The 15376-nt window shown below is 36.6% G+C and overlaps 1 protein-coding gene across 1 annotated transcript in view; it reads right to left on the bottom strand.

Moving 5' to 3' along the window:
- Window positions 1-38: 38 nt before the first annotated feature.
- Window positions 39-15376, bottom strand: part of gpsm1b (G protein signaling modulator 1b) — a 33484-nt gene continuing 18146 nt past the window's right edge. The window contains exons 7-14 of the mRNA XM_067407065.1: window positions 15195-15350; window positions 13406-13514; window positions 13211-13325; window positions 12496-12566; window positions 12077-12241; window positions 6268-6424; window positions 5553-5758; window positions 39-4297 (exon numbers count right to left, since the gene is read on the bottom strand). Of these exons, the coding sequence (XP_067263166.1) occupies window positions 4100-4297; window positions 5553-5758; window positions 6268-6424; window positions 12077-12241; window positions 12496-12566; window positions 13211-13325; window positions 13406-13514; window positions 15195-15350 (1177 nt within the window). The 3' untranslated portion in view covers window positions 39-4099. The remainder of the gene's footprint in view (window positions 4298-5552; window positions 5759-6267; window positions 6425-12076; window positions 12242-12495; window positions 12567-13210; window positions 13326-13405; window positions 13515-15194; window positions 15351-15376) is intronic.

Raw genomic sequence — 15376 nt, 5'->3', positions numbered from 1 at the left:
TCCTTTATTCCCTGTGGCATTTGCAGTGCATGTTGGATTGTAATCACACTAAAGATGGTTTTTAAAATGTGTTTTAGGAGAGAAGTGCCTCGTGTCCTGTATTTCCACACCAACATTTCTCAAGAAGAAGACGAGTGCTTAATATAATTCATCAACATTTTATTAAAAGCAAGGGATTCATTCCCATGTCCATTGAACAGAAAATAAATATAAAACAGTTATGTACATTGGGGCAGTGGCTTTCACACCCATTCACACATCATTACAGCACATGGAAGGCAAATCATAACATAGGGAGGGAATCATTCGGATGCACTTTATCTTACAGTACGTGTACTTAGTGTATTTACCTAAGAAAGCACTGAGTAATCTAAGGTAACTACATGGTTTAAGGTTAGGTTCAGGGTTAGTACCTAGTTATTACCCAGTTATTGCAATAATAAGTACATAGTATGTATGGCAGGACTGTGAAATAAAGTGCTACCGATAATTCAGGGCTAGGAAATATTCTGTTAAGCCATGACAAATTAAATATATATTTTTAATAATTTACTATTCTGTATTTAACATCATCATGTCATCATCAGATCATTATGAATCTAGTACATACTTCTAATATTTGACTGATTTGCTCACGTAAGATCAAGTCATTTGAGTATTAGAAATGAGGGCTAGTTTTAGTTACAAGCATCATACATCTGTAGAAACATATTAATCGATATGAATCAGCTGTTTAGATTCTTAAAACAAAACTTCATAAATATTTAAAAAATTATACATAATGAATAACACTTTCTCCAGTAAAAAAAAAAAAAAAATCAAAAAATTATGGCATTTGCTTATTTCTGCCACAAGATGGCAGTGAATTGACTTGAAGTATTTTAATTCCCTCCAAAACTAGACATGAAAAAAAAAAAAAAAAAAACTATTAAACTTGCTCAAATTGCTCTACTTCCAAAATACTGCAGATTTATACTTCAAAATGACTTTTAGTGCTTCTAAAACATTAGTCTGCTGATCATCGGCCGCAAATGACTAAAATATTGACCGACTAAAGTCAATTCAGAGACTCTGAGCCAATTACGGAAAACTCACTAATCACTCGTTTGTTTTTGGAAGTAAAAGCAGCTTCAGTCGATTCAATCAAACCGCAGTGAAGCGCGAAAGTGGGACCTTAAATTAGCTTTTGTGCACATGAACATTCACATACTTTTAATTTTCCCACAATTAACAATACTTAAAAACTCTTTTCACATTTTTTTACAGATATTTCTCAACACTTTCAATAAATACATCTGTGGATTTACAATATCCTCGAATTCAAAAGAGACAAAGAGAGATGGTAAGAAGGTAAGCAGCCCTAATGTCAGTCAGCAGCTCAATGAAAACGCCATTTAAAGCCGAACCGAAATGCACTTGCGATTAAGAAGGTCAAAGAGACTGGGAATACTGTCAATAACACACACCAAACCAGAACAATACTGCTCGAGTGCTGCGGAAACACAATATCAAAGAATACAATCAGAGTCTGCGGGTCGAATTAAGGCAGTGGACGAGAAACACGTGACAATGAGGAGGTTGTTCTGGAGGTCTGAAACAACAGGGCGAATTCACTGAAGGATCACACGGCATTATCTACTGTCCCGCCGTCTGTTTATACACTAATATGAGGATTAATATAGAACCAACCAGATTCACAAAGGCCAGCAACATTTGCATGTAATAGTTAAAGCCCAAAGTATACTTCACTTTTTACGCGTATGCGAGGGTCAGCGTACAGACGCGAATTTCAAGTGATCCCATTGTTAAAATAGGTTATAATTAATCAGGACATCACGATAACAACTTTTGATCAGGCATTGCCGCCTGGGTCCTAAAGGAGACCTGATTCCTGGGGGGACTTTTGATTTTTGTAACCGGTTGCACATGTGCATCTAATTTTATTTTTTGCAGTAATTAGTTTATCCACAAGGTGGCAACCGTGCCCTGGGGCGTCGATTCACAAGGTAATCAAAGAAAGCCTGCATAAACAGAACAGACGGGAACACATGCAAGCTACAGCGACAAAGATTGTGCGAAGAGGTCAGAAATCCTCATTTGTACAACTCTAACATGAAAGAATACAAAGATGTCTGCATGGGATGTAACTCGTGGCAAGAGATTGCTGAAAAACTGTGTATGTGAGTCAAATGAAGTATACTTTGTAAGGCTGTGCGTTCGACTGTGAGTATATTCAGGGCTTAATACTGTGCAATTCCCAACAAAAATATATTCTAAGAACATTTTGCTAACTTAAGTTATATTATTACTAAAAAATAAGGTTTTCTTGGTTATGTGAACGTTACGGGAACATTCTTTCATCCAAATGAACATGAACATTCCATTTTATCATTCTTCAAACACTTTGTGAATGTTACTTTTGAATGTTCGCTGAACATTCCGAACAAGTAGCAACATTTAAAAATCATTAGATGAACGTCCAACTAAAACATTTCAGGAAAAACACTGCATGAACAATGTGTAAATGTTAATGTTTTGAGAATATTGGATAACTTTGAACGAATGTTCTATTAATGTTACTGGAAGAATGTTTGTTCAACGTTTGTTCTGAGAGAACCTTGCCAGAACGTTCCCTGTTAGCTGCAGAAAGCAGATGGTAAGTAGAGTTTAATATGTTACTAATGTGATGTTTGTTGATGATCAGATGGAGACGGTTGTTATAAGAGTGTCTGGATGCTGTATTGTTCCTGTATAACTACAGGGATGATGAATGGAGAAAAATGGCTTCAGAGTTTTTTAGCACTTTGAGATCGAGAGCTGCGGTGTGTAAACTGTGTTCATTTGTAGCATTTGTTTATCTGGTCATTTTAACCCCGAGAGGATTTCATTTTTCACGAAAATACTAGTTAATATTATTCTGTTGGAGTAAAACTTACTGATTTTGCTCTTGTGGGCAAACTTTCCACAATTGTTTTTGTACTTTCTGGGGCTTGCTCATGAATCTCATTATTATACTCTTTTATTGCCAAATACTGGAATTAATCTTTTTGTCAACTTGTTTTCTGTAAATAAGCACAGGTTTTGTATCTCCTTTTGGAACTGACTGATCGTAGGCTTCATGAATCATAGTAAGTGAACTTTCTTCATCTCAAACACTGAGGTGCATCCGCTCAGTTCCGTCCACCTATTTTGTATGCAAATTTTGGGATTTTGCATTTTTAAACAAACAAATACTGGATGAGATGCACCTAAATTCTAAAAATGCACATAAAATACCTATTTGCTCGATTGAGGCGGATCATTGTTTTAGCCGATGAGAAGACATGCACATAAACTATGTTGGAGACATATTTTCCGAATAAATCCCTCAATGCACAGCCAAAAACTCAGCAGAGGCTGTGATTGGATAACTGGACTAATGAGCAGACCAATAGCATCGCAGCATCTCAAATGTTGGTTCGGTGGTTCTGAAAGTCAGTCTGTCATCAGAATGATTTGGTTTGATGACAGAGTTTATTGTGTTTCTTCTCATTTATGATGGAGGAAAAAAGAGCTTCCATTAGTTAACGAAATTCCATTTTTAGTACTGATATTTTGTGCCAATTTCCCAGGAAGTGATGATTTTGTTCTCTTGAACAAATGGGATGGAAATGCTGCTTTATTCACAATTTTTTTCTGCCGTATTCCAATTTTGCAAAGTTAAATTCACAACTTTTGATAATGCTAATGAGGCCTAGAATCAATCGGTTCCAAAAAAGAAATCAAAAATCTGTGATAATTGAAAGTAAACAAGATGAATTCGATGATAAAGCACAGGGAGGAGAGATTTAGGCTGGTGATTTTTGAGTTTAGGTGAAGGATTTTCAGTAAATCTCAAGGGTTAATTCCTTCTGTTAATCGAGTGCTAACTAAACGACGGCATCAGTATCCGCAGCTGATTCTTAGTGAATTCGCCCAGTTTCTCTCATCATGGATCATTGGCTGTAAAGCACAGGAGGCGTAAACCTGCACCGTATACTGAGATGGCACTTGTGTTATTCATGCGTCTCTTTGTGCACATTTCTTCTCATCTCCTGAAAGAGTCAGTTTCTCCGGTCGTTCACCCAGAGTCCGCGTCTCCCAGCTCTCCCTCGGCCTCGTCCGGATCCTGTTCGTCGGACGGGAGATGCACGCGCTGCTCGTCCATCCGTTTGGCCTGAACCCTCTGTATGAGGCTGAAGAAGTCCTCGTCGGGGACGGTGGGGGCGCGCGGACCCCCTTCAGGAGGAGAGCAGCGCTGGTCGTCTATCCTGGAGGACTGAACACACACAGAAACAGACGGTGCTTAAAAGAGCTGGAGAGAAAATGACCAGCGCTGATGTCGTTAACTTAGCATCGTAGTTTTCCAGTGCTGTTTTGAATCACCGAAACGAACTTTGTTTAGCCTAGAGTTTCTTCTAAAGGATGTCTGTATTGTTAGTGTTACTATTTGTAACTGAAAATATGAAAAAAGCTAGTTTTCAACTTCATTTTTGTGATTTTATTTTTCTTTTCTTTTTTTTTTAATGTCTGTTTAGTTTTATTTCTATTTTAGTAATTTTAGTACTTCAAGTCAGCATTTAGTAATTTTGCTTTGTCTTTTTTGTATTTATATAATATATTATTTAATATATTTAATTGGATTTTTTTTTTTTGTAGTTTTAGTTCATTTGTTATGTGATTAGTTGTGTTTTTATTTCAATTATCTTCATTTTTATTTCAGTTTTAGTCATTTAAATAGTTCGACTTGAACTTATTTTATTTCAGTTACTTTTTCAATTTTCATTTTACTACTATTTTAAGATGTAGTCGTTTTGTTATGTGCTTTTGTCATTGTTATATTGTAGTATTATTTATATACTATTTTAAGTTTTCAAATTAAGTTTTAGCCATTTTGTCATGTACTTTTGTCATTTTTATATTTTGTATATTATTATTGTAGTATTTAACATTTTTAATTGGCTTTTATTTTTTACATTTGAATTTTTTTTGCATATTTTCAATTTTTGTTGTAATTACAGTTTAAGTTTTCGTTTTGTTTTGTGCATTTGTAATTTTTTATTGGGTTTTGTTTTTTAAGTATTTCTGTTTATCTTTATTTTCTTTCAGTTTTAGTTATAATATTTGTGTTTTATTGTTTTATTTATTATATACTATTATAGTACTTATTCATATTTTTATTTAACATTCAGTTTTCATTGCAATTTTAGTTTAAGATTCAATCATTTTGTTTTGTGCATTTGTAATTTTTTATTAAGTTTTAAGTATTTCTGTTCAGCTTTTCTTTTTCTTTTTTTTTCTCCAGTTTTAGTTTGAGTAATTTATTATTTCAACTTCAGTTTAAACTTATTCTATGTCAGTTATTTGCCAAGGCAAAATTTCTATTTTTTTTTTTTTTTCATCTAATATATATTTAGTTTCAGCTTTATTTTAACAATTCGTTTTAGTTACAGTGATAATGTCACAGGAATCATCACTGTGGGTTCAGAGCCAAACTAAAGTCACACCAGACGTTCAGTCGGCTCGGCTCTCACCTGGCACTTGATGAGCATGTTGAAGAAGTCGTCGCTGGGCTCCGCGGGGTCGCCCTCTCCACACAGGTGCCCCAGGTTATTGTGGGTAATTCTGAGTCCGGGCAGGTTACTGACGCTCACCCTCTGATCGTCCAGACGGCGACTCTGAGAGCTGGCGATCAGATCGAAGAGCTCTTCAGTTTGAGGAGACGAGAGGAGACTGGCGTCTGAGAATGACAGAGAGAACCCGTGATAAATCATCTTACACTGATTATCAAAATATTCCGATGCAAAACATCTATTTGCTTTGCCCCTCAATCACTGTAGTTGTATCTGAGACTGGAAGAGTTTGGTTCGTGTTGTTCATGTCGAGAAGATGTTTTCTGCTGCCAAAGCAAATCCACTTTGATGAGATCGATACAGTAAAACCGACGCCATCGTTACTGTTCGAATCACTGTGAATCAAGAGCTGAGATTCAGATATGATAATGAGCTTTTGGTTTCTGACCAATCACAGCAGAGCAGCTCTCAGAAAGGCGGGGTTTAGAGAGACTGAATCCTTGATCGAAGCGTTTCAGACACGGTGAAAAAAGAGCTGATGCTGCAGTGGATATTATGAGAAAATGAAAGTGTTTTTGACCTTGGATGAATGTAGGAGAACTTTAACAAAAAACTTGAAACTTTAAAAGAGCAAAATAGGGGCAATCTTGAGCATCAGAGAGCTGGTGTGACTGACCGATCATGTCGTTCAGGGTGTTTTCGTCCGCTCCTCCTGCATCCTCTCCATTGGGCGGCTCGTCCATCTGACAGCGCTGGTCATCCATACGGCTGCTCTGAAACTTACTCAACAGGTCGAAGAAGCAGTCTTCATCTGACGCGTCACGGCCCAGCTTCTGCAGAAACACACGTCAAAACGTCATGAGTAAAACAACAGCTCGCTTATGATTACAAAACCATCTGATGCTACTCATATACTTAACTAATCAGACATACGAGGACAATCATGGTGTGCACAATTCAAAGAGAAATCGTTTTTACAGCATTCAGAACTCTGAATGGAAAGAGCCTAAATCACGTTTTAGTACAAGCCAAACACAGCATATGGATATTAAAATAAAAAACACATGCACACAACAATAAATATATTACACCCAAAAAACTTAAAAAGACAGAAACAATTCTGAAACATTTTTTGCAAAAAGTAAAGGTTTTACATTTTTTTTTTTTTTTTTTGCATTGCAATATTTTTTAGTCATTTATATTCAGACCCCCAAAAGTCTCTTTAATTTCACTGTTTTATTTGTTGTAACTAAATATTTTACTGCATATTATAAAATTACTGTAACATTTTTTTTCTAAATTACCATAAATTTCAAGATACTATCATCTATGATATATAATACCATTATGTAAATACTTTACTATTTAATGCAACAAATCTTTAGTCAAATAAATATTATATATATATATATATATATATATATATATATATATATATATATATATATATATATATATATATATATATATATATTTTTTTTTTTTTTTTTTTTTTTTTTATTATATTTTTTATATTATATTGTGTTTTTTTTTGTTTTTTTTTTGTTACATTATTAAAAGAAAATGTAACATTGTATTATCAGTGCTCTTACAATACAAATGTAACATTTGAGTGAACCTCATGCTTTTGCAAAAGGTGGGGAAAATAAGGGAAAAACATTTCACACTCCCTCACCAAAGAAAGAAACAAAAAAAAAAGAAACAATGAATTAAACTTGCACTTAAACTTACTTTTTTTTTGCATTGTGACATTCTTTTCATGACAGTTAATTATATTTACACCAAACGTCTAGTTAATTCAATGTGTTCAGATTTTAGATGTTTAAATTCTTAGTCCTTTTTTTTTTAAATGTATACTTTAAGATTAATGTAATACAATACAATTCAAATTTTATATCCATTTCAAGATACTATCATGTATGATAAATAATGACATATATATATATATATATATATATATATATATATATATACACATCCCCTGTAACACTTATGGTGTTCCCAGTCCTGCAAAAAAAAAAAAAAAAAAAAAAAGTCATTTTTGACATTGAACACCACAAGTGTGACTTTTGTAGAAAATACAAGCATTTCAAAACAAATGTCCAGGTTAAACATTAAAGCACACTAGTGTGATAAATAGTGCATTTTTTTTTTTTTTTCATATTTTATGTAAAATTGACAAAATTATCCACAAATAACACTTTTTTCACTTAAAAACTGAGGTACATAAGCTCAGATAATAAAGCCTATGATTGATCATTTCCAAAAAAGAAATATAAAACCTGTCCTAATTGAAAGAAAACAAGTTGACAAAAAGATTGAATCCAATATTTGGTGATGATGTAGCATAACGAGAGATTTATACGCAATTTTTTGTGGACCGGTCATTTTTTACTGGGAAAAAGTTAAGTTACTTTAAAACTAAAGTACGTTTTTAGACTCTGGGTGAGTAAAGTCAGTAAATTTTAGTCCAATGCAATAACATTAACTAGCATTTTCAGGTATATATACAAACATTCATTTATTTTTTAACATAACAGTAATGAGGATTTGCATTGTGAAATTGTTTGTCACAAATATGTAAAACAAATCTTTACGATCCTAATCTTTTCAGGCCTGAAATATGACATGTTCTTGAGATATTTTGTTAGATTCACCACCCAACCATATTTGTAGAATAATGTGACAACGGCGTATTATAAGAGCTGGATCAACCGCGGGTTCCCGGAGTCTTGGTCTGGTCATGTGCTGCTGTAATCTGTCCTGACGTTACTGAACGCTCATGTGAGCTCTTATCTCAGTCTTGACGGCTCTGTATATCACAATGACCTTTCAGTGGCCAAACACACACACACACACAACTCACACACACACACACTCCATAGCAGGAGAATCAGAAACCAAACAACTGTAATGCCCACAAAACCAAATCAATATATCTGAGACTGATCAGAAGCCTCGACACAAATCTCAGTCCTCTTCATTCGAGTATCGCCTTAAAAACAAGCGGCACAAATGCTAATGTCCCGTTTCAGTGATCAGAGATCTATTAGAGGACAGACACAGTCGATAACGGTGTAAAAAGAGCTTGCGGAGCGACCCACCCCTGTTCAACAACAGCATTTTAACATGACAGAAACTCCTGTATCAGTATCCATATCATTCATGCATTTTCAGACATTCATCTAAAAAAGATTAACAATCACACTCAAACTCGTCAAGCAAATCAAACTGTGTCCTGAAATGCAATATAAATCCAGCCGATCACTATCACAGTGATACTAAATAATAAAGAATTATGAATACTTATGTAGCGATACATTAATCCACAGCTTTATCTGTCCATCTTTGTGTCTCACTGTGGGAAAACAACTCATTAATTGTGCTGTGATTATGGGGACGGACGGGGGGAGGAGGTGGATTTAGGGTCGTTACACAACCTATTTTAACACACCCTCAAATACACTTCAAACACACAAAAGCATTTAAATAGATTCAAATACAAAGTCATGCACAGTAAAGTCTCACATTCTTCAGCCTGAATGTTTGTCATCCTTCTTTCCACCGGGATCTCTTTCAGTGTCCGGTCTCTCCTACACCTTTCCTTTCCCTGCGAGACTGTCTCTGTTCAGCTGCTCATGCATTTAGTTCAATAATTCAGTTACACTGAGGGTGAGACACGGAGAGAGAGAGAGAGTGAATGGACCGTGAAAGGTCTTTGTCCAAATAACATCATCACGGTTTCCATAGAAACCCCTGACCCCAGTGTTACGGCCTTTGGTCACGTGCATAAACCCTAAAACGCTCGCCAACTGTGTCACAGGTGTCGAAGGTCAAGGACTGGGGTTTATTTTCGCACACCTGCATGTCACACAAATGACCCTGAAATTAGCTAAATGACGTGAGATAAAGCTGCAGGAATATATCAATGACACGAAACCTCTGCACAATTACTGCTTTTGTGTTGTTGAGAGATGAAAAGAAATTGATTAATATATGAGCAAGCTGTAATAAGAATCAGTCAATAAATGGTTGTATTAATTAGATCTCAATAGTAGTCTAAATCGATTGTTGTCAACACAACAAGTGCTCTTAAATACTCTTTTGTTTTTGCATTACAGCAACAGGAGTTGGGAAAATAATGTCACAATGCAATATAACTTGATAGTCCTAAACAAGCGTTCAGTGCAATGCACACGGTCATATTTCCATATATTCTTCGTCCTCTGGGAAAGTCACATGCACACAGATGCATTAGCAGCAGCGCAGCTGGTCTGTATTGATTGACAGAGGAACACAGAGAGCCGCGGCCATCAAGTGAAACCTTTAGTGAAGCACTTTAAAACACAGATTCGATTAAAGCCCTGTAGACAGACACATCTGCACACTTACTCTGTACTGTGACTGTCAGCAAAAACGTATTTGTCTCATTGAAACACTGATACACAAGAAACTTTCAAAACACTTTAGACAGATAGACAGACAGACACATAGATAGAGACAGATAGATAGACAGAGAGACAGACAGAAAGACAGACAGACACATAGACAGACACATAGATAGATAGATAGATAGATAGATAGATAGATAGATAGATAGATAGATAGATAGATAGATAGATAGATAGATAGATAGATAGATAGATAGATAGATAGATAGATAGATAGATAGATAAAAGTTAAAGGATTAGTTCACTTTCAAATTAAAATTTCCTGATAATTTACTCACCCTCATGTCATTCAAGATGTTCATGTCTTTCTTTCGTCAGTCTAAAATAAATTAAGGTTTTTGATGAAAACATTCCAGGATTTTTCTCCTTATAGTGGACTTTAATGGACTCCAAACGGTTGAAGGTCAAAATTAAAGTTTCAGTGCAGCTTCAAAGAGCTTTAAACGATACCAGACGAGGAATAAGTGTCTTATCTAGAGAAACCATCGCTCATTTTCTAAAAAAAAAAATTTTATGTTTTAACCATAAATGGTTGAACTAGCTCTCTTCTTCTTCTTCTCTATTTGAATTCCAGCAGTGGAGACACTGCTAAGTGTATTACTGCCCTCCACAGGTCAAAGTTTGAACTGTTATATTTTAAAGGTGCCGTAGAACCTCTTTATAAAAGATGTAATACAAGTCTAAGGTGTCCCCTGAATGTGTCTGAAGTTTCAGCTCAAAATACCACATAGATTTTTAATTCATTTTTTTAATTGCCTATTTTGGGGAATCATTATAAATGCGCTGATTCAGTGCATGTCCCCTTTAAATTACCGCGCTCCCCGCCCCCGAGCTCGTGACTCTAATACAGTGCATAAACAGTTCACACAGCTAATATAACCCTCAAAGTGGATCTTTACAAAGTGTTCGTCATGCATGTCTAATCGCGTAAGTATAGTATTTATTTGGATGTTTACATTTGATTCTGAATGAGTTTGATAGTGCTCCGTGGCTAAAGCTAACATTACACACTGTTGGAGATTTATAAAGAATGAAGTTGTGAAAATAACGACAGTCTTGTCTCCATGAATACAGTAAATAAACAATGGTAACTTTAACCACATTTAACAGTACATTAGCAACATGCTAACGAAACATTTAGAAAGACAATTTACAAATATCACTAAAAATATCATGATATCATGATCCCGACTGTTATGTAACAGTCAGTGTTATGTTGAGATTCGCCTGTTCTCCGGAGGTCTTTTAAACAAATGAGATTTATATAAGAAAGAGGAAACAATGGAGTTTGAGACTCACTGTATGTCATTTCCATGTACTGAACTCTTGTTATTCAACTATGCTGAGATAAATTCAATTTTTAATTCTAGGGCACCTTTAATCTTTAATTGTTATATACTTGCACTATTATATTGTATAAGACAGTAACTTAGACCTGTGGAGGGCAGTAATACACTTAGCAGCATCTACACTGCTGGAATTCAAATAGAGATGAAGAAGAATAGAGCTAGTTCAAGATGAGCATTTATGGTTAAAACATATATATATATTATATATATTTATGATTTTTTTTTTTTTTTCAAAAATGAGCAATGGTTTCTCTAGATAAGACTCTTATTCCTCGTTTGGTATCATTTAAAGCCCTTTGAAGCTGCAATTAAACTAATTTTGACTGTTTGGGCTCCATTGAAGTCCACTATAATGAGAATAATCCTGGAATGTTTTCATCAAAAACCTTAATTTCTTTTCAACTAAAGAAAGAAAGACATGAACATCTTGGATGACATGGAGGAGAGTAAATTATCAGGAAATTTTAATTTGAAAGTGAGCTAATCCTTTAACGATATATAATAGATCCTTGTGGCACTCCATAATTTATCTTAGATTTTTATATGTGTTAGGCCCTCTGTTGTTTTCAATATCTATGATAGATTGATAGAGGGAAGAACAGACAAACCTATAGATAGATGGACCAAACCCTAACAGACAGACAGATAAATAGACGAATGGACGGACGGGTGGATAATCACTCACTGGAGGTGTGACATGAACAGTGATGTCATCAGTGTCCACAGGCGAGTCGAGCCACTGTCTCTCATCTGACGACTGACTGTCTGCGTAACTTTTGCTTCTGTTGGTCTGAGACAGCAGGTTCCTTGACCTCCTCGAAACATCATCAACATCCTGAGCATCTCCGTTCTGCAGCCGACAGCACACATGAGCACGTACAGTCACGGCAAAACAACACGTCTGTGTTTCTAAACTGGGAGACCATGATTCTGCCGAGTAGGACATGTTCCTGGATGTGGCTCCAACATTTTTGATGTAAATTCTAGGGTTAGGGTTTGTTTGACAGGCATTTTGTTCAAAGACTAACAAAAGATTTTGACTCGTATTATACATGTCCTGCATGGCAAAGTCTTGGTCACCCAATCAGATGTTGAGCATGTGACCTTTTCAGAGTTGTACTTCCAGAGGTCGACACTCTCCATGCTGTTCTTCTTGCTGAATTTGGGTCTGGCTCCTGTTGGAGAAAACAAGTACAAGTTTATTATTAATCATGAAACATCAATTTACAGATCGCAGACATTTACTTCAGCACTGATTTGCTGTCAAACATTGTTAGGAAAGGTCTAGGGACCTTGGGGTGGTACTCGGTGTGTTTTAACTGCAGGAACCAGGGTCTAAATTAAGTTTCAGGTAAAAATTGGTCCCTGCGTGCAGTCAACCAATCAAAATGCTGCATGAACTCAACCAATTAGAATGTTCAGCGCCCGAAAGTCACACTCCCGAAAGTTCCTGAACTTTGAAAAATACTACCTCGTGAGCAGGGACTTTCTGTGGGGGAACTTTTTACCCTGAACTTCATTTAGTCCTTGGTTCCTGTGGTATAACATAAACGCATACCTCAACCTCGTTAACACGACAAATCCACCTTAAATAAAGACTTCTACTTCATGAACTAAGTTAGGCAAGTCTGGTGAAATGTTTAATGTATAGAGGAGGCTGGGGCTAGTTGTCGCATGAACTATATTGCATTTTAATCATATATATGTTGTGGAAGATGGCTCTTTTTTTAGTATATTTCAAACTAAAGTATTCTTTTAAAATCAATGAGCATATTCCCATTGCACAAAGACCATATAGTGGAATAGGTGATGTGTTTACCCTGGACTTTAAACTCTGACTCAGATGGAGAGAGATCACCCTCCTTCACCCCGAGAGCCTCCATCAGCTCTTCCACATTCATCCTGGCCGTCAGCTCTCCGTTTCTGTCCCCGATCTGAGAGCAAGCAGAGCAAATGTCTGAGTTACACATGAGCAAAGCAGGAGCAGCTGCTGGACGTCAGAGTCTGGCTTCACCTCTCTGGAGATGTCCAGGTGTCTCCGGGCGTAGTGCAGAGCTTGACGGTGGTTTCCCAATGATACGTAAGCGTTACCCAGACTCCAACAGGCCCGGCCCTCACCGACCCTACCGAAGACAGACAGCATGTTATTGGTCAAGCCGACTTTCCACTGCACATGAAAAATGGCGGCCGATGGAACGGAAGTCATTCGTTTCATATGGAGAGCCACACAGGGGCTGTGTGGGGTGCGGATCCGATTTGCACTTTGGATGCGTTTATTAAGCGACTACACTGTATGTGACACCGACCGGATGTGAAATATTCCAGTGCACTCCAATCAAATCAGTGTGTGCGAGGTGAAAATTAAAGGTGCAGTATGTAACAATTCTGTCCGCTAGAGGTCGCTAGATGTCTATTCAAAACAAAGGCGTAGCTTGATGACGCCAAGTTTGAGCGCGGAATCTTGGGACATGTGGTCTCCACCTCAACAGACGGTGGAATAGAATAGGAATTGGAATCGGGAAGAAATCATGTTCATGGATGTGATTATTAACGTTACTGTAGTGTGAAGCAGAGCAGGAGCGAGTGTTGTGGAGTTGAAAGAGGAGCTGGAGCGATTGATCAACACACGCCTCACGAGCAGCGGGACTTTTATTATGACACAGTCGCCGGCGCTGCTTCCGCTTTTCCGGTCATGAGTATGAGGTAACACAGCTCTGTTTATCATATTAGATACATTCGAGAGTGTTGAAAATGATGTTATAACGTTACTCTGTGCGTTCGCTCGGCGGCTGCTGTGAGACACTGTTACACACTGCAGTAAGATAGATCCATTTTACAATATCAGATTAAATGCTGGATGATTGTGTTGATAAATGGCATGTAATTAATTTTAAAACGTAATGTATGATGGAGGAAATGCTGTATTACTGTTACTAAAAATAAAGCTGCATCTGATTATGCTATGTTAGCTACTTCACAAAATAGTGTTTTTCTCTGAGGCATGGTAAAGCATGGTACTCAAAAAAAAAAAAAAAAAAAAAAAAATCAAGAAAATTAGATTTAAACAATAAGACTAAACGTGTTGAGCTATATAACAACGATTAGTTTTCTGTCTATAAATATATCAAAACAGTTGTTTTCGTCTATTAAAACATGTAAATATTAAAGCGTCTTTGGCGTTTCCATGGTTTCTACAAAATAAAAGCGGAAACCGAGGGTAACGCGGGTATGACGCAATTGACAGGCGACTCCTCACACGTCCCGCAGCCTTGATTAAAATTGCAATTTTCTCACGATTTACAAATAGATGCAAACATTTGGGATATTGAAAGTACTCAAGCGAACAAAATATATAACACTGGCCTAGTGGTTTTTGGATATTTTACTGTAAAATTCTTACATATTGCACCTTTAAAAATCTTTTTTTGTTCAAAGAGGCAATATTGAGTTCAAAGAGGATTCAAAACACGTCCTACTTCACTACCATTATAAATCTTGGTATAGCCAGGATTGTGTTCGTCTGAAAGAAGACAGTCATATACACCTAGGATGGCTTGGTGGCGAGTAGCCTAAATCATAGGATCATTTTCATTTTTGGGTGAATTATCCCTTTAATGTTACTGTAAAATGCAGAATAATACAACTGCATGGAAATGCTAGGCTAGATACACAGAGGCATCGATCATGTGATCATAATGAAAGTTCACAACGACGGCCACTAGAGGGCAAACGCAGACAGTCGTGTCTGAATGTTGTACGCAGTAGAAAGGCGGATGTGAGAGTGGTTTTGTGTGCGTTCACACCTGTCGTTGAGCTCTTGAGCGATGAGCAGGTGTTTGAGGTGATAGTCGATGGCACGCTCATACTCCTGCAGCAGCGTGTACGTGTTTCCCAGACTGTAACACGCTTGAGCTTCCATCACCTGATCCTTCAGTTGTCGAGAGAGCTGAAGAGTTTTCCTGGAGAGCAGAGAAAATCGAGGCTA

Source organism: Chanodichthys erythropterus, chromosome 13 (assembly GCF_024489055.1).
Source record: "Chanodichthys erythropterus isolate Z2021 chromosome 13, ASM2448905v1, whole genome shotgun sequence".
In the NCBI taxonomy this organism is placed as follows: domain Eukaryota; kingdom Metazoa; phylum Chordata; class Actinopteri; order Cypriniformes; family Xenocyprididae; genus Chanodichthys; species Chanodichthys erythropterus.
Note: the sequence above shows the minus strand (reverse complement) of the source record. Positions and strands in the feature narration are given on the sequence as shown.